Source organism: Oculina patagonica, chromosome 12 (genome assembly GCF_052425735.1).
Source record: "Oculina patagonica isolate OP01 chromosome 12, crgOcupat, whole genome shotgun sequence".
NCBI lineage: Eukaryota > Metazoa > Cnidaria > Anthozoa > Scleractinia > Oculinidae > Oculina > Oculina patagonica.
In genome coordinates, this window is record NC_135769.1 from 17,659,945 (window position 1) to 17,684,097 (window position 24,153).

Consider the following 24,153-nt stretch of genomic DNA (forward strand, 5'->3'; position numbering starts at 1 on the left):
GTCGTAAGTTATCAGCGGTATTTCTCAACTAATAAAGCTACGTCATGTATTTGGCATAAAATTGTCCTAAGTTAAAGTTTCAAGATGGCAGCCATGAAAACATCGCCTGGTCTGGTCAATTTCTTTATTTACAATTCCACTTTTGGTCCAAAGGAAGGGATGGTATGTGATTTTATTTTAAAGAGAATGGTTTGTTTTGTTTGTGATAGCTGTTACATTGTAGTAGCACTTAAAATGAATCGGAATTCTCGATCATGCAGCTGGGGCTATTAAAAATGTCTGAAAAATTAGATTTCATGCAATTTAGCTTATATTTCTCTTTATTTATTTTCATATATACACATTGCGAGGGAGATAGTTGTCACTGCTCTACAGTTTAATGGTCTGTTAATTTTGCTTAGGGTGTTGTAGAAAGATTCATCTGTTAATCTTTTTCTGTGGCCCAAGGGTTAATTTCATGTAGTGACAATTCACTCAGTACTACAGCAACAACTTTTATTTATGCACCTATCAGTGTTAAGCCTGAGGGAAAGGGTCGGGCATGGGGTGGGGATTTTGACATTTTCTTAAAAAAAGGCAAATTCCCCACCCCCGGGACAAAATATTTGGTCAAATTCCCCCCCCCCCCCGGGGGAAGGGGAGGGGGTTTATCTTTTTAAATTTTGTGGGGACCAAACCCCACCCCCCCCATCATGTACCACCAAAATTCCTACCCTGGGGACTGGCCTCACGATCAAATTCCTGTGGTTAGCCCGACCCCCCCCCCCTCGGGTTTTACATTGTTAGGTGCATTGGTTTAGCTCAATGATTGATTGTTTTTTCTTGAACAACAGGAAAAAGAAAAGATTGTTCTTTACATCCCAACTGGTGAGGACATAGACAAGAAAATCAAGAATGTTGGACTCTGCGAGGCATTGGTGAAGTTTACACAGTAAGATGAAATTCCTTTTCTCAACTGTCACCTGTCCAAACAACAATGGATAACACTAACTACCAGATAGAGCGGTTTTCACTTGAGTGTCGAAAGTAATTTGCGTTTGCTTTGGTTCTAAATTACTACGCTTAGTGATTGGTTTAAAACTCATGCGCCACTTTTTCAGCCAATCAGAAGTACAACCAAAACCAATCATGTCTCGCTCGTGCACATTTTCCCGTGCTTCGTTCCTGCAACATGTATTTGCTTCAAGTTTTGATTGATTCACTGGATTGTCTGTGCTCTTTGTGAATGGCTAGAGTGATTCCTTGGTTTTGGTTTTACGACACTCAATTGAAAACTGCTCTAAATCACTATCTAGAAGGACTAGTGAGCAACATACACTGTCATACTGGATAGTGATTTATATGGTGGTTAGGAGTATCCACCCTTAAACAAAGAGGCTCTGTATGTTTCAGGCAGTGACAGCTGCCATTTTTATACACTTTTATAATATTGCTCAAAAGTTAGTTACCACATTCTCATGCTTTGAGTCTGAGATGCAACTTGAGATGTAACTTGATTCTTAACAGACAAACAAAGTTATTAGTTTAGTAAAGGAACGGTTGTGCTGTGTCGGTGGCCAAGTAAAAAACTTAGTTGATTATCAACTGGAAGTTGATAAAGCTAAAGAAAACACTGAACATTATATAAAACATTTGGAAAAGCTGATGTTTCAAGTGTTTGCCCTCAGTGATGAGCCGTTACGAGATGCCAAAAGCTTATCTTTCACAAGACCTTTTCAGTTATACAAGTCATGCAATTGTAACACATTTAACATCCTATTTAATAGACTATTTTCGTATTCTTGTTATTGCAAGTTGGAACTAGCTTGCAATTGAGGCTAATGCTTGCAAGTAATCTTGTCAAATGCAAATGATGTGATACTCTTTTTAATGATATTCCCTCACATTAGCTTTTCATTGCGAGTTTGTTCCAGTCCAATAACGAGAATAGGAAAATGGTCTATTTCAAAGGCTCTTCTGCAAACTTTGTGGTTTGGTGGAAGGGAAATACATAGAGTTCCTGATCTTGAATCAATGTGTATTTAAAAATATCTTTTTTTTGAACTTGCAGGACATTCTCACCAGAGAAGCCCTGCAATTCTCTGCACACACAAAAAACAAGGCAAGTCTTCTTTGAAGCTGAACCAGAATTCTGGATGATCATGGTAAGTTATATATAGTAGCCAGGAAATATTTAGGCTTTTAACTTACCTTACTCTAATAAAAGATGGAGACTGCACAGACAGTTACTTAAGTTTCACACACAAGGTGATCATCAGACTGTGTCGTAAATGGCAGTCGAAAGAAAATTTTAACTACAATCATGGAGGGCAGTTTGAGCTTGTTTTCATGCCTGCACTTGGCACTTGTTTTCATGCCTGCACTTGGTGATTAATTCAGATCTCTTATTGAGCCCTTTTGACAACTTAGCTACAAAAGAGTTTAATATAGACCTGTTAAAACAGTTTAAGGAGTTCTGGCCGAGGAATAAAATTTATTTATCAACAGTTCACTTAAATGATCGCTCGGGCGAGATGTTGTGAGAAACCCCTTCAAACTTTGATTGATGGAAATCTTAGAAATGTTTCCACGGGTGTTTTGATTTCTGGCTTCACGTATCAATGCAAACGGTGGTAACAAATTAGACTGTGTCCTTTCCACAGACAGTCAGCATTCCCTTCAGTGAGAAGATGGCTAAGGATGGCAAGATGATCATTGAATACCACGATGAAGATGTTTTGGTGAGTATTAATGATGCCCTCCTATGTTATTACTGGGGACTGGGGCTCCCTTATAAAAATGATGGGGTACTCCTACAAAACAAGATTCTGGTATCTTTTAGGGAGTCCTTTTCAAAGTGACTGAAGAGCACTGCTGTCATCTATTTATAGGGAAGACCCCAGGAATTACTCCCTTCCCTACATTATGTTTTATTAATAAATATTTATTATTGTTAACTTAAGCTAACTTTCAGTTATTTTATTTTATTTTTTGAAAACAGGATTCTGTTCTCGATGCAGTATTGAAGCAAGCCTACAAAATGTTCAAGGTAACAAGGAAAGCAAATGGCAATTATAAGATAAAATTTTTGCATATTTACTACAAAAAAAAAAAAACCCCTTGGAAGGCCTCAAAAAGGTACTTATCAGATCTTATAATCTGACATAATGCCACATATATCTGGCAGTCATTTGTCTTTTAGCTCAGTTGGTGTAACCCTGCACATGAATGTTTTCAGCAGTCTGAGAAAACATGTGCTGGTAATAAAATTTAATAATGTTTTTCAGCTTTTCAATGGCACATTCGAATACATTTTAAAGACACACAACCTTGAAGCTCTGTGCAAGAGAGTGGAACATTTCTATACTTCTGTAAGTATTTCCTGTTTTGTATGAGGCACTGATTATGTAGACTGTACTAACCTTAATTTAACAATGGTTTATGACAATAATTATTTTGTTGAAATGAGATTTACACTGGAACTGTAAACACCTATTCATTACGCAGTGGTTTTGTTACATGTACAATATTGTGAATAAACCACAGTTTAAACACAGAACTGGTGCTTTCTGGTGCCTTCAATAAGCGATCGACTTATGAAAAGTTAAGTGTCAGCTACTTTCTTTTTACTTCACTCAGAGAAACTTACTGTAAATGATCTAATAAACGCCAGGGGCGTCTATTAAATTTTTGGGGCCCTAGGGGAGGCGTTAAATAGATATGAGGCATTTATTAGAGAGAGGCATTTATTTCAATTTAACAGAAACAATGTCAACAAAACAAATAGGATGGGTAGTTTTCTAGTGGAGTAAGAATACGATACATAACAGAGTTGGTGAGTAGGAGACTAATCTAATCTGCGCTAATGCAAAACCTAGAGATCGAAGTTCATAGTTTGATATCGACGGTTTTATTGTCATCAGGGTCAACCACGTTGGCCTCTTCAATGTCCCAGACAAGCAAAAAACTAACTTTATTGCGTGATTTTACTCTATGGAGCATTTTTCTTGGTTTTTGAGATGATTTTTGGAGGGGGCGTCTATTAGAGACAGGGCGTTTATTAGAGGAGTGTCTAATACAAACTTTGCACTTCAGGGGGAGGCGTTTATTAGATACGAGGCGTTTATTTGAGAGTGGGCGTTTATAAGATCATTTAGGGTAGCTACTTTTTTCCCTAAATTGAAGTCATTGAAGAAAGATTCTTTTAAACATCAAACAGTGGCTTACTTTACTTTAACCAGCTGCCTACTCCAAATTTTATTAAAACTCCAGGCCTGTAATTTGGCTATTGGTTTGAATCACATTTACCAGATTTAGACCTTGATTTTCTACTCAAATCAAGGAAAACAACCTAGCCAATTTGTTAAGCCTGGGCTAGATAAGGATGAGAGTTCAAACACTTGCTCTTTTTTGGCCTGAAACCCTCATGCATTCATATTGACTCTCATGTGCTCTCATCGACATTGAACATGTTCAAATTTTCACGAGAGTCAATAAGAGTTTAAAGACTCTTAAGAGCGTCAACTCTCATCAACTCTCATCCTCGTTTGGCCCAGGCTTTATGGCTACCATTATCTGATTTTAGAAAACATCAATTGAAAGTTCCTTTTCTTGTGTCACTGGTAATAGTGTGATTCCAGAAAATGCCCATACTGCCCAGAACGGATTGAAAATTCCTGGGGGTGGGGTGGCTCTCAAAGACCAAAAGCTTTAAGAAAATGTATGAAGCTTAACTGGAATTTCGAGAGGGGTGGGGAATCTTAAGAAAAATCCCTTCTGTGGGGGAGGTATGGATAATTTATGGAACTACCCATTTATTGTTGGTGATTAATACTGATTTATTTTTTTAAACAATTATCTTCCTGGGCAGTATTTACAGACTCTAAATTTCTCTCAGTTTGATCTCCTGGATGTGTTTTCAGGTAAGTTAAACAGTTGAATTCTTGAGAATTGTAAAGTAGTTGAAAATCAGAATCCCATGTCTAAAACTTTTTAGTCCAATAAAGGCATTGACAGTAAACCATGGTTTTTGTTAGAGAAGTTTATATTAATTTTGAGAGTACTCTTCCTGAATATTGTTAGGCTGACTGAAGGATTAAAGTGCATATGGGGATCTTTATATCAGAGTAAGAGTACGAGATTGAGTATGAGTACAACTTTTCAATCTAGTGTTTATGCTTTCAATTTGAGGCATTTTGGTGCAGTTATTGCTGTGGCCTCTTTAATTCAACTGGTAAGCATCAGGGAGGAGTGAGGGCTCTGGGAACATAACAACTGATTGAAATTCGAAAGTCACACTGTCTCGATCTTGTACTCATACTCTGATCTGAAGGTCCACGCTATTAATATTTACTTGTACCCAAGGCAAAGGACTGCAGGAACCTAGGCCTCTGCACGCATTGCATGCCTATAGTTCTAGGATTTTATTACCATATTACCAAACTGTGGGGAAAATGACTATAAAACTAACTACAATAAAAACTGCCGGAATATCCTAAAGGTAATCATTTGTATTTGCAGGGATAAACTTCCTACCACTGGACAAAAACACATTTCTTAGGATCCAATCATTCATAAATGTGATAGAGCATTCATTCAGGTAAATGTTGGTTGAGTGCTCTGTAACACAATTTTATCTCTGTTGGGAAGAGCCAAGTTGAATGGGATTATTGCTTGAAAATTTTAAAGTTTTAATTAATTTTACTTAATAAAAAGAAGGATGATTCTAAGACAAAAATTATCAGTTAATAACTGCAAAGTTGTTTTAAGATTATGCAGACATTATTTTGGCCTGTTATATTAGCTCTCCCCAAGCTACCCCACATGGAGTAGAAGAGATTGCATGAGAGCCTCAAAGTTTGGGTTGGGTCTACAGCAGCTCTCGCAAGGTCTCACCTGAAAGGAGGGCTCTCCCCGGGGGGGGGGGGGGTACTCTATATATTTTTGGGTGGGGGTGTGCCGCTGGGACGTCGAAACCCTTACCCTATACTAGACCCTGTTCAGCTGATTTCGCAACCCTTTACTAGACTAAACACCGAAAATCGCTACCCTATCCCAGACTTGCCATTTTCAGAACTGTGTCACTATTTTTGTTTTAAATGGAAAACCATCTGTCAACAACGTTGCCGCGATGATTTTTTACGTTTAAGAACGTCTCTTCCTCTTCCGAGTTTCTATTCCTATTCTGGACTTAATTCCTCATACTACTGATCAGTTTTCTGACAAATGATCCCCTATTCTAGACCAAAACTCGCTGATTTCTATTCCCTATCCCAGACTAAACTGCTTGAAAACCATACCCTTCACAGCGGCACATACCTATATAGCTCATGTATGGGATGTATTGTTCTCTCCTTTGAGAGAACAATAATATTGAACAAACAACAAGAATGATGCCCCTTAAACCCCCAAAACAATAGCAACAGAACTGCATCACTAGAAGACCAAGACAACTACAAGCTTATGAGAGCTGCTGGACTACTGTAAAGATGATCTGCATAGGTGTGCAATGGGCAGTTGTACTTGTAATCTGCTACCAATTACCTTGGCACCCCCACTTGCATTTCCATAGATCTAGCATTATGGCTGGTTTTTAGGTAATATATCAAACTGAATGGGGACAGTTTTTCATCAGGATATCAAACACTGAGATGAGAGTTAAAAAATATGATGCGCGGCACTGGAGTATTTTTGACAAACGTTTGGATAGCCAATGAAACACTGTCTCGAGTGTTTGATACATCTTCTCAATTGAAACAAAAACTACGGAGTAAACAGAGAAATAAGTTCATGAAAATCTATGCTAACTAAGACTGGGTATCCAAACCTTCTTTGTGGTTATGATTTTCTTTGTTATAACTTGATGGATTATTTAAGAGTTCAATCATTTTCTGCCTCCCTCTTACATGTGTGGTATTCATTCTGCCCTGTCAAGGGCCCATTTCCCTTGGGTAGCTGATAAAGGAGACTTCACTTCACTTTGAGACAACCATTGATGATATTTCACTTTTCTTTCAGCCAAATAAGATATACTGCTTTTCTGTATTCCGAAAAACTTGTTTGGTAAGTAGCAGAGTTGTACTTTTTGAAGGGGACGTTTGTGGTTAAAACCCAGTTAGATCGCTACTTAAGAAGTTAATAACTAATTGTTTCTTTGGCCATATAGGAGTGGTCTTGAACAAGAGGATATGCGTACAATGTACAAATACTTGGTGACAAGTTTGTTTCCTTCAACAATAGATCTAGAGGTAAGCTAATACAATACAATACAAATTTTATTGTCCTCTCCCCATGGCATGGGGGCTTTTCAGAGACAATGAAAAACAAAAATACAATAAATATAATAAATTGGCTATAAAAAATTATTGATAAAATTATTTACAATGATATAAAAAAATACTTAGAAGTGCTAAATATTGTCTAAAAAGTAATTGCTAAATAAAAACTATATAAACACCTGTAGAGTTTATGACATTAAAAACTGATTTAAAAGATAAGTTTTCATTTTGCGTTTAAAAATAATAAGCGATTCACTTAATTTAAAATGAGGTTTCTTCTTCTTTAATGCTTCAAGACAAAGGGTTTCTCCTATCTTTCCTTAGCTTACTAACTTATCCACCAGTGAGTCATGGCAGCTTACTCAAAAACGTCACATGCACAAAATATTAGTAAACACGTAATCTAAGAAGAGTAGCTTGAAATAATTATTGAAGGGGTTAATTTATTTAACATGCTAATATTTATAAACTATTTTCACAGAGTATGGAAAATCCAAGATCACAAGGTTATGTTGTTGTCCAACCCAAGTCACATCATGGAAGGTACTAATTTAATGACATCACAACTTAATTAAGCTTAGAGAAAAATAGCAAAGGATGTCAGAGACAGCAAACGGAGTAGAAATGGGATATTCTGATCTATGCTTGACTATTTGTCCACTGAAAGTTCTACAAAGACAGCAAATGTGAAGCTTCCTGCGGCCCTTGTTTTCCCTATCTACCTTTAGTTAACACTTGTGATATACCACCTCCCATTGAAAGCTCAAGAGTATGACTCAGAAAGAATAGAAAATGTTGAGTCTGATAGCAATGCAGCCATCTAGTACTCATCAGGTCCAACTTGCTAATGTGTGGTAAACAAATGTCCATACTTACACAACAGAGGGTCATTGGAAACTCTGATGGCTTGGGCACAAAAGCCAAGAGGGGTGGGGTGAATGTTTCATACCAAATATATATATATATATATATATATATATATATATATATATATGTTACAGGTCAAATTTAAATTCAGGTTAAATTTTTTTTAACCTAGGTTATTTTTTCAACCTAGGTAAAATTTATGGTTATTATCAGGGTTAGGGTTTGGATTGGAGTCATATATTTTTAAAAAAATAGTGAGTCACCCAACATTTCCATGTGGCGAAGTAGATAAGGGGTTGGACAGCAAATCTGAAGGTCGAGAGTTCAAATCCAGTGCAGGTTAGTAAAAAGAAAAAAAAATAGGTGATACTACTTGGGGGGTGGTATAACAGCAGATGGTAGGGGAGGGTAAGTAAGGATGGTGAAGGGGGGATTCAGAGACAGCAAGGGAGGGGAGGTGGTGCAATTTTAATTTTCTACTTATTTACCTAGTAAAAATAAACTAGGTTAAAAACAAATTAGCTAGGTTGAAAAATTTGACCTAAAGCTAATTTTGACATTTTCTGGATGTACCAGCCAAACTGTTATTGCTAGTAACAAATGTTACACACAATATTCTTTCTCTTTTCAGGTTTATAACAGGTCCGACTGAACTGGGTGATGTACCAACACCAAGAACGCCACCAAAAATGTTTGTTAACACAGACTCTGAGCAAGAGGAACTAGTGTTAGTAGTATACAAGGTACAGTTAATCAAATCACCTAATAGTTTGTGATTTACAATATAAATTGTGCTTTAATTTGATGAGTACGCTAGACTACGTGCAGTCCCCATTTTTTCGCCGAGTCCATCGAGCTTGAAGCGAATTTTTTTCAAAGAGTTCGTCGAGCTTATAGCAAAAATATTATATATAAGCTCGAAGAACTCTTCGAAAAAAAATTTCGCTTCAAGCTCGACAGACTCTGCGAAAAAATAGGGACTGCTCGTAGTCTATGAGTACACAAGATCTTCAAAGCATTTCTCTCCCAAAATTTTGAAATATAAATTGACCAAATACCCACCAGTGGCTCAATATTTATTTCAAGCCTGCTAATTGTTTAATTTAAAGTCACTACATCTTCTGCTGCATTAATTTTGATGTTTCTGTTTGCTTTTTTTTCGGACAGGCATTAGAAGCCACGATATGTTTAATGATCTCAGGTAAGTCATAACAACATCTAATTCTATTTAACCAGGCATGAACCACTAGTCACATGATTGTTAATGATTTACATTACAATAAGTTAATTAAGTAATTAATTAATGAACATTATTTAAAATAAATTTATACATTAATTTAGTTGCTTGTTAAATTCAGGTCCTTATCCTACTCTGGACTTCTACAGAAAAATTGATAACTTTATTGGTCCTCAACTAACAACACTGGCTAATGTTATTGGTGAACAAAGTGCAAAAAAGCAGCAAAGGTATTTACTGGTAATTTATCTTTAATTAATATTTCATGTGTCAACATTTACCCCTCAGCATTATTCTTTATTTGCCTGACCTTAACATCATCAAGCATTTTACATCTGGAAGGGAACTTTAGTCAAATTTGACAGGTCTTGTTCTCTCAATTTTTTTGTGGTGCTGTTTAGGAGTCTTGATTTCTTTGCAAACCTGAGCAAGTCTCAGTTTTGCAGAAAAGATATCAGTCTTGTGTTGCAAAGTCCCAAAATTAACTACCGGTATTCGCCACCCCTAACAGAGAATGCACCCAAAATTGGCTGAGTAAAACAGTCGTCAAAAGTAGATTTTCTCCTAATTAGTAGATACAAAAGCAAGGCAACAAGTTTGGGGCAAAAGATCAATTTATTGAAAACAACAGGCTAAAAAATTAAACCAGGGAGGGTAAAACCAGCAAGGAGAAACCACAACTGACCTTTGAGACGACGCTGAACTTGATATCACCGAGGAGAAACTTGACTCAAGTGTGAAAAGATGTGAACCACGCTAGGGGGTGTGTCACAAATTAAGCGTTTTGACAAAGCAAAAACCACCATATAACAGAGTTAACTAACTCAACATCAAGTTGTTTTACAGAAATGGTGAAAGTAAAAAACATTGTTGTAGGCTCAAGACCACAATGCAATTTAACCTAAACGATCAGCAATTTACCGGTAGATCCCAAGCCCTGACTACTAAATAAACCGTTCTAGGCCACACAGAAAAATTTTTGGTCAGGATAATCAATAATTTCTAGGCTTCCATTTACTCTTGTGATGTTACCTTAACAATCTGCAGCTCAGACCAGCAGTATCGATATCTGTACTTCAACCATATGAACCTAGCACAGAAGACATCTGTCCACTCCAGGAAATCCTCACTACCTTGTGTTGCACCTGAAATCATGAGACTCATGGGCGACATAAGTGCAGACTTCGCAAGGTAAAGTTAATCAATAATTAATTTTGTGAGAATTGCAGTTAACAGTCGAAAGAACTGCTGTAAATTCCTGTTTATAGCGTCTTTCTGCTAACTACAACAAAATTCTGATTAAAGTCCTACACCCTCCCAACCCCACCCCTCCCCCTACTGCCCATTCTTCCCCCTCAAACTTTTTTATAGTAACTTGAATAAGTTTCAAGTTCAGTGCAGGTCAATCATTAAACAGTGTACCCTCATCAGTCTTAAAGTCATGTCTTGTTAGCTCCTTTCCCTTTAGGTTTTTCACACTGCTGATAAGCCCCCACCCTCCAATAAGATCTCCAAGTTATAAGCCCACCCAAAACCCCAAACAATGTTGTACCAGCCCAAGACAAACTGCTAATTTCTTTAGCACAAACCGACTAGCAGTATTGCTTCATTCGGAGTACTATATTCAAACATGACAAGAAATGTTTCTTCACATTTCCAAACACTGAAAAGAGAGTTGAAAATATGATGTGCAGCAGAGTATTTATGACAAACTTTGAGGTGTTTGGAAACGTGATGAAACACTTTCTTGAGTGTTTGATCATTGTAATCGAAACTAAAACTACGGGGAAAATGGAGAAATAATATCATAAAAATTCATGCTTATTAGGATCATATATCCAAACTACCATGATCATGGTTCTAATTTTCTCTGATTTAATTTGATGAATTATTAGTGAGTTTGGAATTATTAATTCAATTTGGCTTGACCAAGTGTTTTTTTCCTAAAGTTTTCAGGAAGATGGAGAAACATTTGTGAAGACCATGTCAGATTGCTGGATTGTTGGAAGAAAATCTGATCAGCGAGAATTATTTGTGATCTTAAACCAAAAGAATGCAAACCTAATAGAAATTGATGGTGAGTTTTTCACATTTAATTTATTGTCACCTCAAGAAGGAAAAATAATCATGAGAGATGTACACAATATTGTACACTTTTATCCCCTGCATGTGGATTGAAATAAACTTTAAGCAAATAGATTTCAACTGTTAGAGTCCGTGGTTATTTAAAAAGGTATCAACATAAGTGACATTTTGTATTCACTTAGTTCTATTGTTCATTGTGAACATTCAAATATTTGTGATTCATAACTCATTGTCAAGATTACAGTACAGACTTTAAATTTACACTCAGTTAAATTATACAAGGTACTTGTTTCAGAGTTATTCATTGGCATTGAAAATTGCCATACCTGGCAAACCTCATAAAGAAGAAGGCCTGGTTGTTTAAAGGCTGGAGAATGCTATAAATAATTCAGTATGCAGTATGTAGTTTGTCTTAGAATTTGGAAAGCAAATTATCTGGTGGATTGTGTTGCCAACTTTTATTATTTTTTGTACTCTGTAAACAAGTTGGCATTTATGTGTATTTTTGAATTTTCGGTATTGATTTTTTTTTTTAATTTCATTTGTCTTGCAGAGGAAGTGAAGAGATTGGGTATCACACAATTTAACAACATCTTCTTCTTGGACTAGATCAAACCAAAATAAGAAAATGTTATGCAACCATTTAATGGTTGGCAGTGATACGTCACATACTAACAGAAATACTGAAACAGGGATGTTGCTATGGGCCGGCTGTCGGCTAATTTCACTGGCTGAAAGAGAACTTAAATCCAGCTGAAGTTTCACATGAAAACAAAGACTTGGGTAAACTTTTAGAGCTGCCAAGGCCAGAAAAGCCAGCTGGGTTGTTTATAAGCCAGCTTAGTGTTTTCTTAGCTACATCCCTGCTGAAAGCTAAGACAAGACCACAATTTCACAAGAGGACACACAAATCTTCAGCTTTTTGGCAATAAAACACAGGCAAAATATATTGTTTTGCAAGAAAGATTTTATTTATAGCAAATTATTCTAATTATAACCTTGTTTATTTCTTTAGATCTTGTCATCTTTTAGCTTCTTAAATAGCAATTTGAAATTAACTTAAAAATGAGATTTCCAGAAGATCTTCTGGGGACTGTTCTTACTCAACTCTTTAATCTACTGGTTTATAAGTAAATTCATACATTTTAAATAGTTATAGAAAATGTGAGTTCTAATTGGTTGAAAGCTGTGTTTCTATAACTCTATGAAACAGGAAATACTAATAGGATGAATTTTGTTTGCATTATTATAGCTGAAATTGGGAAGGCAAAATGTTTCTGTGTTTCTATAACTATAAAACTGTAGGAAACCAAAACAAGATGAAACAGTTGAGTAAGAGCAGGATTGAATAACAAATGGAAAAGCAGTAACCTGTTTGCTATTATGTAATAATGATATAGTTAAAAGCCCTAATAAATGTCAATTGACAGCTTAAGAACACTGAAGGGTATGACTTAATGTTGATGATAATGATGATGATGATAAAACGCAATGAGTTGCAAAACATATTACTGTTTAAAACATTTTCTAAAATTAATGTCAAGGTTTAACAGAGTGAAATTAATATCTATTTTGTAACTATGTACATTCACAGACTGAGTAACTTTGTTTAACCCATGAAATAGATCCTAGAGCAATACATTTTATTAGCTTCTTTTGTTTGCTGCAAGACCAAGACAATTAGTGTGAAACAAGAGAGTGAGCTTGAGTATTTATAGTACTGACTGGGGGACACACTTGTAAATTAGGAGTTGTGGCACAAACCGTGACAACTCGCTCGGCTCGCCCAGGCTCGCCTCGCTCCTTGTCACAATTTGTGTCCACAACTCCTAATTTACAAGTGTGCGCGGAACGCAAGACGCCTTTCTTACCCCCCTCGCGAAACTAGTTGCAAAAAAAGACGTTTAATCCCAGAAAACTTAAGAAAAAGAAAGCTGCAATCGTTATGCAAAGCATGGTTAAAACTAACAAAAAAATCGGGAAAGCAGGCGTGGAAATGGTAAAAAAAAGGAGGAAAATGTGAGTGGCTTTCACATTCCTAACTTCCTGAAGCAGTTTCGCCGGACCCGACAGTGTACCAATCGTTGTATGGCGCCATTGTATTAAATTACAACAAACCTTTAATTGCTGTGCCAGAAATAATTCCTATTGAACAAATGCTCTTATTGAGTAAACGAAGATGGGAAGAGGGAGAACTGGAGAAATTAACTTGAGTGTAAAGAAAAACTTGAAAAGATCTCGTGGAAAAGCGTTTACAACCTACAAAAAAACTAAAGAAAATGAAAAACAAATAACAATCCTTTTAACAGACGAGGTGATTGAAAAATTAAAAAAATTAGACAGCAGTGTTGTCGCAAACGTTTTAACAAGCTAAACAAGACTTGCACGCTCCGGTGAGTGCATAAATTATTGCAGCAACACAGAAAGTCACAACAATGACTTTGATTGCGTGGGTGTATTGCTGTCAAGAAACGGAAAACCCCCTTGACGTAATCTAGTTGTTTTTTTTTTAGGAGTTTTTAGAGGACAGAGCTCAGTTATAGAAATGCCGTCATGGGTGCATTTTTAGAACATAAACCGATAAATAGAAATGGCGTCAGGGATGTATTTTTTAAGCAAACACCATAACCAAATTTTGGAACCTAAAAGCCAAAAAATAATATTTTATAAGATAGATCAGATTCAATTGAACTGTTTCAACAACCAGAGAAGTGAAAAAAAAAAATCCTGCGTAAAATTATTTTTGCTTATACAGCACATTCCAAATCGCACAATAGAAAGGACATTCCAAATCGCACCACACATTCCTGTTCGCTTGTGATTTTTTTTTTCACGAAAAAAAAATTTTTTTAAAAACGCTGAAAATCAATGGCGAATCGGCATGTTTGGCATGTGCGTGTGACGTACCGGAAGTCCAGAATATTCTAAAGCGACATGATTGTAAACAAGCCGATGTGTTAATCAAGCTTTAAACGGCTAAAGCAAAAAAATTGAGAATCAACTGGCAAAAGATTAAAAATTGGTAGAAAAGACTCTTGATTGAAACAGTAGTACAGAGAGTATTTGACAAAAACCACAGCCGGTGTTTGTCATTGGCGATGAGTCATGATATTACACCGTCTAAAAATATCATTCGGGTAATACCCCGACTTTGTCACCCACGCACGCAAACACAAAAAAAAAATTTGCATGCCGCTGTGGGTCACGCAATTTCTCGCTGTTCGCTTCAACTTAATTGTATTTTTTGCACACTCAGATTTAATCCTTTCGACTCGGCTGAAAGTCACTTTAAGCACGCTTTAACCTTTTATTTTGCCTCGTTCAGGCAAACAACAACCTCTCTTGTGATGTCTCGAACATTTTTTTGCAACTCGAACGACAATGCTTCCATCACAAAGTAAACGACAAGATGAGCGCAGACAATCATTCTTTTATAAAATGAAAAAATGTTTTATTGGACTGAAATTTTATTTCGAAATGTCGGTGGCACTTTCGAGAAGTTTTTTTTCCAATCTTTTGCGTTCTTCTCTCTTGATTTCTTCCCGAATTTTTCCGATGTCTGGCTGGAGTGAATTTGTTTGTTTTTTTGCAAAGTTTGAGCGTAAAGTATCTTTAAGTTGGCGATAATTTTGCATTTCTCGTGTGATCAGTTGAAACTCTTTGTCAGAAACAAGATTATCATTCAGAGCTTGTGAGACAGAGCTGTTTATCGAGTCATGTTTTGCAACAGCCAGAGCGAGGATTCTTGAGTGCTTATTAACTTTACGTTCAAGCTTTTTGTTGATAACTGACAGGCCAGTGGAAGCTGCGCCAGATACAGCTGCTACTGCTGCAACAGGCGCGCCGATAACAATTCCAACACCAGTAAGTGAAGTGGCAACAGCTCCAGAAGACAGAGCTGCCGTCACGGCGCCAAGACAGACCACGGAATAGTGAATAACTTTCCGGACTTTTTTATATTTTTTTAACACAAGCCTGTAATGCTCAGCTTCAGCGGATATTTCTTTTTCAATTTTACTTATTTCAGTCAGCCGAAAATTCTCGGCATTTGTTGGGAGGCTTGGATAAAGTTGTGTTTCTTCGCGATCACCATAAGCAGGGGCACTCGGGAGAACATTAGCAGATGACATGGCCGTATACAATAAAAAAATATTAATTTAATTCTAATTCAAAATGCAGCGGAGCTCCAACAAAGTCAAACTTACTGCCAGTTTTGTCTTTGACGGTCAATGTGACACTGTTCACACTCTGAACAGCGTCGATTCGACGTGAATTATTGATAAAATTTTGAGGGTAATGAACCAAATCATAAGGTTTTCCGGTTATTGGTACACAAGCGAGAATGTCACTTGGCTTTCCATTATACAAGTTATTTTCTTTGGAAAGTAAATCGCAGTGAATGTAATAAAAGTCTGGTATAGTAAAATCTTCAATTCTTGCGTTAGCAGCATCAACAATTGTGTTCTTAAAAAGTTTAGAAAGATTTTTATCAAAAGAAAAGCTTTCAATATTTTTTGTTTTTGTTATTGAAAAGCCTCTTTTTAAATCATCCCTTTTTACTGTTAGCTTTTGTTGATCTTTGAACTTATTAGTCAGGTAAGTTGTAATTTCATCAAAATTGTAGTTGCCTGGAAAAAAATCAGCAACATTGTTGCTCACATTGTTTTGTTTAATGCTTATGGAGCCAATTCCTTCCAGATTATGCCAGCTGTTTTGTAACGAGCATGACAGCAGGCTGATAAACCTTGGTTTTTCAATTGGCTGGTCAAAGTAAACAGCTTCCCCGTTGGAACTCGCGTCGATTGTGAGCACAACCATCTTTATAATTATCTTTTGAAAAATAAATCTTTAATATAAAATGGCGCCGCCTATTCCGAGAGCTGATGACATTTCTCAATCAATTTTTCTTGATTCCAAAGAAAGAGATTTTATGAAGTGGATGAAAACCCCAGAAGCAACTAAAATTTCTGAAGCGGCAAAAGACAATGCATGGAAACCTTTTCTTGCAAAATATCCAAACGCTGACCGAACAAAATTTGTTGCACAGGTTGAGTTCGCGTACAACCACACAGCAACGGCAGACATTTATTTCAAGGCAGGGCAAGGCCATTTGATAAATGTTTTTGGCTCTGACAGCAAATATTGGAGCCCAGAGATGAAAAAAGCACTGGGGGTGAATCAAATGTCAGGCGGTTTTCCACAACAGCTGTCACCAAGCGGCGCAAAAGGCTCATCTTTGCCAATTCCCGCGGTTGGATTTCACGAAGCCGCACCAAGTTTGAAAAAAATATTTAACAGCCAAATAAACATCTACGTCACACCAGACCAATATTTCACAACGAAATTAAGAGAGATTTTTCAAAAAACAAAACTGAAGCATACATCAGGAAAAGAGTCAAAAAGGTGGCTTGCTAGCCAAAATATGGCCTATTGGCCACAGCAACTTAACTTTGCTGTTTGGTGTGCGACAACAGGCAGTGGGGTAAGCCGAGAAATTTTCGATGAAGAACACTCATCTCTTAGCTTGCCACCGATTGTGCGAAATTTTTACCTTTTTCACGTTTATTTCACGATAAGGCGAATATTGTTTCAGATGGGGGGGATTCAGAGCGTAAGCGCCTTGCCTGGCGACCCAACGTTTAGCCAGTTTGACAACAAGTACGACGTGGCTTCTTACAAAAGAATATGCGCTGAGTTCGGTGTCGACCCGTCAAGCGATTTCCGTTTCACAACAGGCGCAAACCACGGACTTGGTAACGTTTATATCTGGATCTCAAATATTGGTCCGAAAAATTCTGGGGCAAAATACCCCGATTACGATAAATTTTCGGATGAAGGTGGAACTGCAAGCAAAGGTAACTTGATTCAATACATCGAGCCAGACGACGCTGCATATGCACAGGCAGACTGGTTTTGTCCTAACGGCACTGAAGGGCTTACTCAGGCAGGTTTGTCGAGAGTAAACCAGTCGATAGAGGCTTTTGTCTACTGTATTCTCGGTTCGCAGGTGAACGTTCGAAGTAGCATACTTGGAACAGGCGGCCGTGCAAAGGAAGCGCAAAGTGAGTTCCTCGTGTTGGTTGAAGACGCTATAAGGCAACCTGATCTGGCAAAGTCGGTCCAAAGATACCAATTAGCCATCGACGAAGCTAAGGTTCGGCTTAACCTTGCAGTCTGCCCAGGTGCCTGGCTGATGCCCGCTCGTATGGTGATAAACACAGAAAGCGTTGTTGGTTACAATAACCAGCTTAAGCAGGCTGTTGTTGGGATGAAATTAGGAGTGAATGATGAGGTTAATAAAGCTACAAAAAAAGCAGCTCTTAAACTGATGGCGGGAGGAAAATCAAAAATCAACCCACCAAACAGCCACCCTTCAAATCCTATACACAAGAGCGCCACAGCAAAAAAAAATCAGGCACCTGCAGCAAGCGCTGCTGAAACACAAGCTAGGGACTTTACGGTCCCCGTCAAAGGACGGCAACGCGCAAAGCGCTAAACCTACGAAGGCCGTAGCCAATGATTCACACGAAATAAACAAAGCAACTGTCGCTGTTGGCGCGGTTGGAGCAGCAGCTTTGCTCTACACCCTTATGCGCTAACGTCTCTTTTTGATGTATTTTTCAACAAGAAAAGCAACCACAGCAAGGATAAGCAGCCAGGTGTGCTCTGCAAGAAATCCAATTACTTGACCAGCGGTTTTGAAAAGAAATTTCGCAATCGAGCCAATGAGACCAGGCAGAGCTGATGCTACCTTTGAGCCAATATCACTTAGGCCTTTCCCCAACGCTTTGCCGGTTGCCTTCAACGCGTTTGTAATGGCTCCAATAACAGAACCAATCGTGACACCAGCAGCCAGAAGTATTGCTGTTAATGTCACGCCATGTTTTTTGAAGATCTCTTTGATCCTCTCACGAAGTGGAAGCGCCCTTTCTCTTTCTGCAATCTGCGTTTGTAAACGCCCGAGCTCCTCGGTTCTTTCCGCAACTCTTTCTTCCGCGGCTTGTTTGTCAGTGGGGGAGGCATTCTCATCCTCTATAACAGCTTGATCTTCCTCGTTTTGTTGCTTCAGCTCGGCTTCTTTCTCTTTTAGATCATCCAACGCTCTTGTGTCGTTGAGCCTTTCTTGCAAAGTGTTTCTTCTGCTCTCTATGGCAGCGAGGCTTGCCCTTAGTTGGTCGACTCGTGTTTGTTCTTCTGCCTTCTGCTTAGCTTGTTTTTCAAGAGCAGCAACTTCTTTTTTTTTGTTTTCAAAATCCTTTTCAAGATTTTTTTTCAGTTGCTTAAGTCTGCGCAATTCTGATTCATTTTCAACATTTGACCCAAGTTGTTCCATCTTGGCATCTATTCGCTCGATTCTTATTCTGAAATCTTCTACTTCTTGGGTGGCTTTTTCTTTCTGCATGTCAATTGTTTCTGCCTGTTGTATTTGACTTTCAGCTTCTCTTAATCTTGGTCTCATTTCTCTTATTTCTTCATTGTCTTGAGCAATCAGAGATTCCGCTTCTGGCCCAAGGGGGGCTTTAAACTTGTTTGTGAATTTTTTGAGAAGGCCAGTTCCGTCTTTTTTGAAAATTTCGGTCTCGCCACCTTTTGATCCAAAGGATACAATTGTAGTTTCATTGCCACTCTTTTTGCTAAAACCTATTGGGCCTAATTTTGCGAAGTTCACTTTGGGGAATTTTCTTTTGATAAAATCTTTAGCTCTGTCAATCATTGCCGGTTTGTCATCTTGATGAATAAAGCTTCCCAAAAAAGGTGTTTCTTCGTAGGATGTGTCTGGCAGCCCGCTCTGTTCGTGCTGCATCGTTTGCATTTCATGTTGTTCACCCCCATGGTAGGGTGTGGATGCCTCCCCGGGCTGAAATGGTCGGGTTGTGTCGACCTCTTGTTCCTCTTCATCATCGTTATCACTGTTGTGGTCAAGATCTTGGTCCAAATCAGGGTCCTCGTATCCAAACTCACCACCACCTTCCGCCATCACGTAATTTATATATATATATTTTCAAATTAAACTTTTCAATTTAACAATAAAACCAATCGAGAGATGGCTGCTGTTCAAGAAAACCTTCGACCGGGACGCACAGAGAAAATACTCGGCGCACTGAAAGCCGAGCGCGCGGTAAAACGAATCACTTTTGACCGCACAGAAGCCAATCCAGAGGAAACGTTGTATGTTTCAGTGCCCAAGCTGAACGAAAACGAGGTCATTGTGCCCGGCTCGCTGGCGCTGCGCTTCAACATCGACTTGAGCGGAGGCCATGCCAACAACTTTCTGGTTGACAACGTCAGCCGAGCTCTGGTCGACGATTTTGTTGTAAAGTACGAAGGCACCGTCGTGCAGGACACGGTTGGCTATGGCATCTACAAAATATTTGAGGATTTTTTCCTTTCGCAGGAGGAGCGCGACGACAGGGTGCCAGAGGGCATTCAGAGCGAGGACCTTAACAAAATTCGCTCAAATGCTGGCGATAAGAAAACTTCAGGAGTCGAAGCAGAAAAAAAGCTGAATGAGCTATATGGTAATAAATACCGCATCCGTCTGGATCACCAGATTTTAACTGACCATGGGGCATTTTATCCTCAGGCACTATACAACGATCTTGTGTTCGAACTGAAGCTCGCGGCAGCCGAACATGTGGTCAGAGGCTCAGATACAACAAAACTGAAATACAAGTTGACAAACATCCAGCTGGAGTACGAGATGATAAGAAGCAAGGAAATTGCAGATGAAGCGTTCAGCGCTTATTCGGGCGGCAAAGAGTTCGCTTACGACCACATCCAGCGTGTTAAAGTGGTGACTTTTGCAAAAGGCTCCGACACACGTCTGAATCTAAGGGTCAACCCGCAGAGGAGGTCCATGAAAGGTATCTTGCTCCTATTTATTGAGCAATATAACAAAGGTGCAAGGAGCTCGGAAAAGTACATTAACCCGGACCTTACAAAAGTAAGCATCACTGTCAACGGCTCGCCAAACATGCTGTACAACAACGGCATCGAAGGAATGGACATTTGGGGAGAAGTTAAAAGATTCTACATGAAAGAAAAAAATAAAACGCAGCACATGACTCTGCAAAAGTTTTACACAGAAGACAAGTTTGGCCTTCTTATTGATCTGCGTTCCATGGCTGACCACTCGATGCACGGAAGCGGCACGCGCCTTGTGAACACAAAGGACGGTGTCCAGCTTGAGCTAGAGAGGAAAGCAAGCGGCTCAGGTAATTTGAACTGCCACATTTACGTAATCAGCGACGCCCAAATGAATATAATTGGCAGGCAGTTAGAATCTGTACTTTTATAATTTTTTCTTTGAAAAAGTGTACCTTAGGTACATATACGAACGAAGATGGATCCTGCCAATATACCCTTCAACGCCCTCATTGTGGGACCAACGAACTCAGGAAAAACAAGATACGTGGTCAATCAGCTTTGTGGCCCTTTCCGAGGCAAGTTTGACTACATCGTGCTCATCTGCCCGACGTTCGCGCACAACAAGACTTATTATCGCTTTGCTGAGGAAGATCTTCGATTTTTTGTTTTAATTTGTGAGCAGCACGAGGTTGAATCTTTGTTAAGGCTTTCAAGATTTCTTTTTGAGGGAACGAACACGCTTATCATCCTCGACGACTGTGCTGCTTCGAAAGATGTAAAAGGAAGAACAGGGGAGTTGGTGAATCTTGCTTTCTCTGCTCGCCACGCAGGTTTGAGCGTATGGGTGTTAACTCAAAAATTGACAAGCATAACATCCTCATTCCGCGAAAATGTAGCGGCAATCGTTTTCTTTTACACCCCCTCTGCCAAGACCACGAAGGCAATCTTTGAGGATTACGCTGGCGAACTTGCCAATGAGGATTACAAAGAAATCATTTTAAAGCTAAAAAAAAATAAGTTTTCGCATCTTGTCATTTCTCATCGCCACCCTTACGGCACAAAATTTTTTTATTGAACATATTTTTTAGAGTAATAAATGGCTGACCCGTTCGCAACAACCTCACCCGATGCTGCATGTGAACAAGAATTAGCTTCCGTAATGGAACTGCTAGGAGCTGAACCAGAAAGTACAGAAAGCGCTATGGCACTCATTCAAGGCCCTGACATTCCTGCTTTGCGTGAACAGCTTGCAATCCTTGTTTCAATAGGAAAAGCCAAAGAAGCAATCGGTGTGCAACTGACACACGAGCAGGTAAAGCGCTTGACAGATAAAGAAGTTGAAAAGTACTTAAAGAGATATGAGGCATACGTTGGATCCAAAACAACCGACAGCTTGATTGACAGCTTTATTTTTCTTGTTACTAAAGTCGTTGGTATGGCCGTAAATATCAAGAACGTCAATGATTATCAGAAGGAACTCAAAAACGACTACATTATCAGTAAAGAGCTGTCCACTTTGGCAGGCGGTCTGGCTTTGAAATGCGGCCGCTTTCTTGCCGTTGCAAATGCTGCGCTCATCACAACAAAGCACGTTGATTTAAACGAAGCCGCGCCTGGCGGGGGCCGGGGCTACAAAGTCGCACACTTCGCTGTGCGAAACCAAAGGCGCTTCCAAAGATGCGGACACAAACACTACTGAAGATTTTTCTGAGCAATGCTAAAAAAATGCTAAGTAATTACTGAACAATGCTTAGCAATTGCTTAGCAAAAAATCTTGCTGAGCAATTTTCTATTTAAATATTATTTTTTTTTTTATTATAAATGGCCGAGCTCGAACAAACTCCGATCGCTCAAGAAGAACAGAAACAAGTTACTTCAACAACTCCAGCAACAAAGCCTGCCAAAAATCCAAAGCGAGTTGCTGCTGGCAAGCTTGCAGCTGAAAAAACAAAACAGGCTCGTGAAGCACAGAAAAAAGCTGCTGTCGAGGCTGCTGCAATAATTGCAAAAGAAAAGGAAAAGAAATCTGCATCTGCTAAGCGAAGTGTAACACCACCGGCCGTAACGGAACCAGCTCCGCCCGAGGCTCAGCCGCAATCAAGCGGTCTCACCACAAATCAATGGATATCTTTGCTTGGTATCGGCGTTGCAACCGTTACAACTTATGTGAAACGCGAAGACATAAAAGCCTTTATAAACGAAAAAAGAAGTCCAACATTTAAAGCTCCGCCAACTCTTATAACTGATGACACACCAGGAGTCCCAGAGGAACCCCGCGCTTTGCGCGTTACAGCAGAAAGTATTGGAAGGGTTGCAACTCGTTCTTCAGACACGCGCCAAACGGGCTCTAGAATTCCGCAACCAACAAACCAAAATGGCTCAAAAAGAGGAATCCGTCCGATGGATTAAAAAAATTATTAAATAATTTTCATTTAAACATTCGATTTTTTAAAGTATACAAAACACGATGACCGACACGAGGACATACACTATGTCTGTCCCAATGGATTTTGGAAACTTTTTTGTGCTTTCTATGCTTTCAAAATGCTTTGAAAAAGATGAGGTACGAGCAACAGCTGCTTTGAATGAGGGAAAAGCCTATTTAAACCGGCTGGAACCAGAAAAATTAAAAAATTTTTATGCAATTGCTGAAAAATCTGCGCAAAGTTTAAACGTGTGTTATTGTGATTTAAGAACGCTTTTAAAAGAGTATGAAAAAATAGAAAATGAAGAAAAAAGAAAAGAGATGATTGTAAAAGCAAAATGTGCGGTGTTTGCTGAAATGCAAAAAATCTTTAATTCTGCGGTTGATGATCTTGGTTTGACCATCGAAAGTTTTTAAGAAAGTGATTTCTGTTTTACTTTCTGACTTCAGCAATTAACTTTTTTTTTATTAGAACTCTTTGATGAGATTAAAAGAATTCATAAAATTATTTTTCAATTTAAATATTTATTTTTTATTTTATAACAAACACCATGTCTGACAACAAGCTCGTGAAAACACTCATGGATGCCGCCACCATTACAGGTCTCGCCGCCGGAATCGGCTGGGCTGCCAAAAAAGTTGTGAAAGAAAACTTCACATCTGACCCAAGCAGCAGTTTTATGAACTATGTAAAGTTCACAGCCGTCGTGGCTGGCAGCGTTGCACTTAAACAGTATCTCGAGGACCAGAAAATTCTCCCCACCAATTAAAAAAAAATATCATAATATAAGAACAAAAACATACAATGGCAAGCGTAGCGATTATGGCTGGCGGAGCTATCTTGAACGCTGCTGCTTTCATTGGCGGCAACTATCTTGCTCGAGCTTTGGGTGGCGGAGATGACGCCGCTTTGAAAGAAAAAGAAAGACACGACAAAGCTCTCGAGGCTTACCAGGCAGCGTACGCGAAGTACTCTCGCGACCGCACGAAGCTTCTCGACTGGATCGAAACCAACAATGAGATAAAACAGCAAGCGAAACAGAACTTTACGAACACAGACTACGCTTTCAAACTCTACAACCAGGCACATCCTGACAAACAAATGATTCCTCCGAAAGAACCCAAGTTCTCTGATTTTTATCAGCCAAGCGAGCAGCAGAAACAAGGTGAACTGATGTTTGTTGGCGCAGGCGCTCTTGCTCTTGGGTACGCTGCCTTTCGGTTTCTTTAAACGTTTCTTTTTTTTCTTGTATACGCATGGATGCAAAGATTTTTGCGGAGCAAAACTTTTCGAAGAAAATCTCGAAAGTCTACTATAGCCCCCAGGGCTATTGGAAGGGAATTGCTGCGATAAAAAAATTAGCCGAGGCTGCCAAGGTTTCCGAAGATGCCGCAAAAAAGTGGCTAGTTAAGCA

At 38.8% G+C, this 24,153-nt stretch overlaps 1 protein-coding gene across 1 annotated transcript; it reads left to right on the forward strand.

Moving 5' to 3' along the window:
- Positions 1-78: 78 nt before the first annotated feature.
- LOC144631916 (vacuolar fusion protein CCZ1 homolog) lies at positions 79-13,171 on the forward strand. Its single transcript, XM_078490491.1, has 17 exons — positions 79-162; positions 834-931; positions 2,051-2,144; positions 2,643-2,720; positions 2,981-3,028; positions 3,267-3,350; positions 4,850-4,901; positions 5,500-5,578; positions 6,997-7,041; positions 7,145-7,226; positions 7,738-7,799; positions 8,755-8,866; positions 9,291-9,324; positions 9,482-9,590; positions 10,408-10,551; positions 11,310-11,437; positions 11,999-13,171. The coding sequence occupies exons 1-17, from the start codon at positions 85-87 to the stop codon at positions 12,052-12,054; spliced, it is 1,383 nt and encodes a 460-aa protein (XP_078346617.1). The 5' UTR covers positions 79-84; the 3' UTR covers positions 12,055-13,171.
- Positions 13,172-24,153: the final 10,982 nt, after the last annotated feature.

What these genes read in the sequence shown, in the direction of transcription:
- LOC144631916 (XM_078490491.1), top strand. Translation starts at nt 85, where the DNA reads ATGGCAGCCATGAAAACATCGCCTGGTCTGGTCAATTTCTTTATTTAC. An exon ending in CAGAATTCTGGATGATCATG is followed by an intron (nt 2,145 to 2,642) that starts GTAAGTTATATA and finishes TCCTTTCCACAG; the next exon opens with ACAGTCAGCATTCCCTTCAG. An exon ending in CTTCAACAATAGATCTAGAG is followed by an intron (nt 7,227 to 7,737) that starts GTAAGCTAATAC and finishes CTATTTTCACAG; the next exon opens with AGTATGGAAAATCCAAGATC.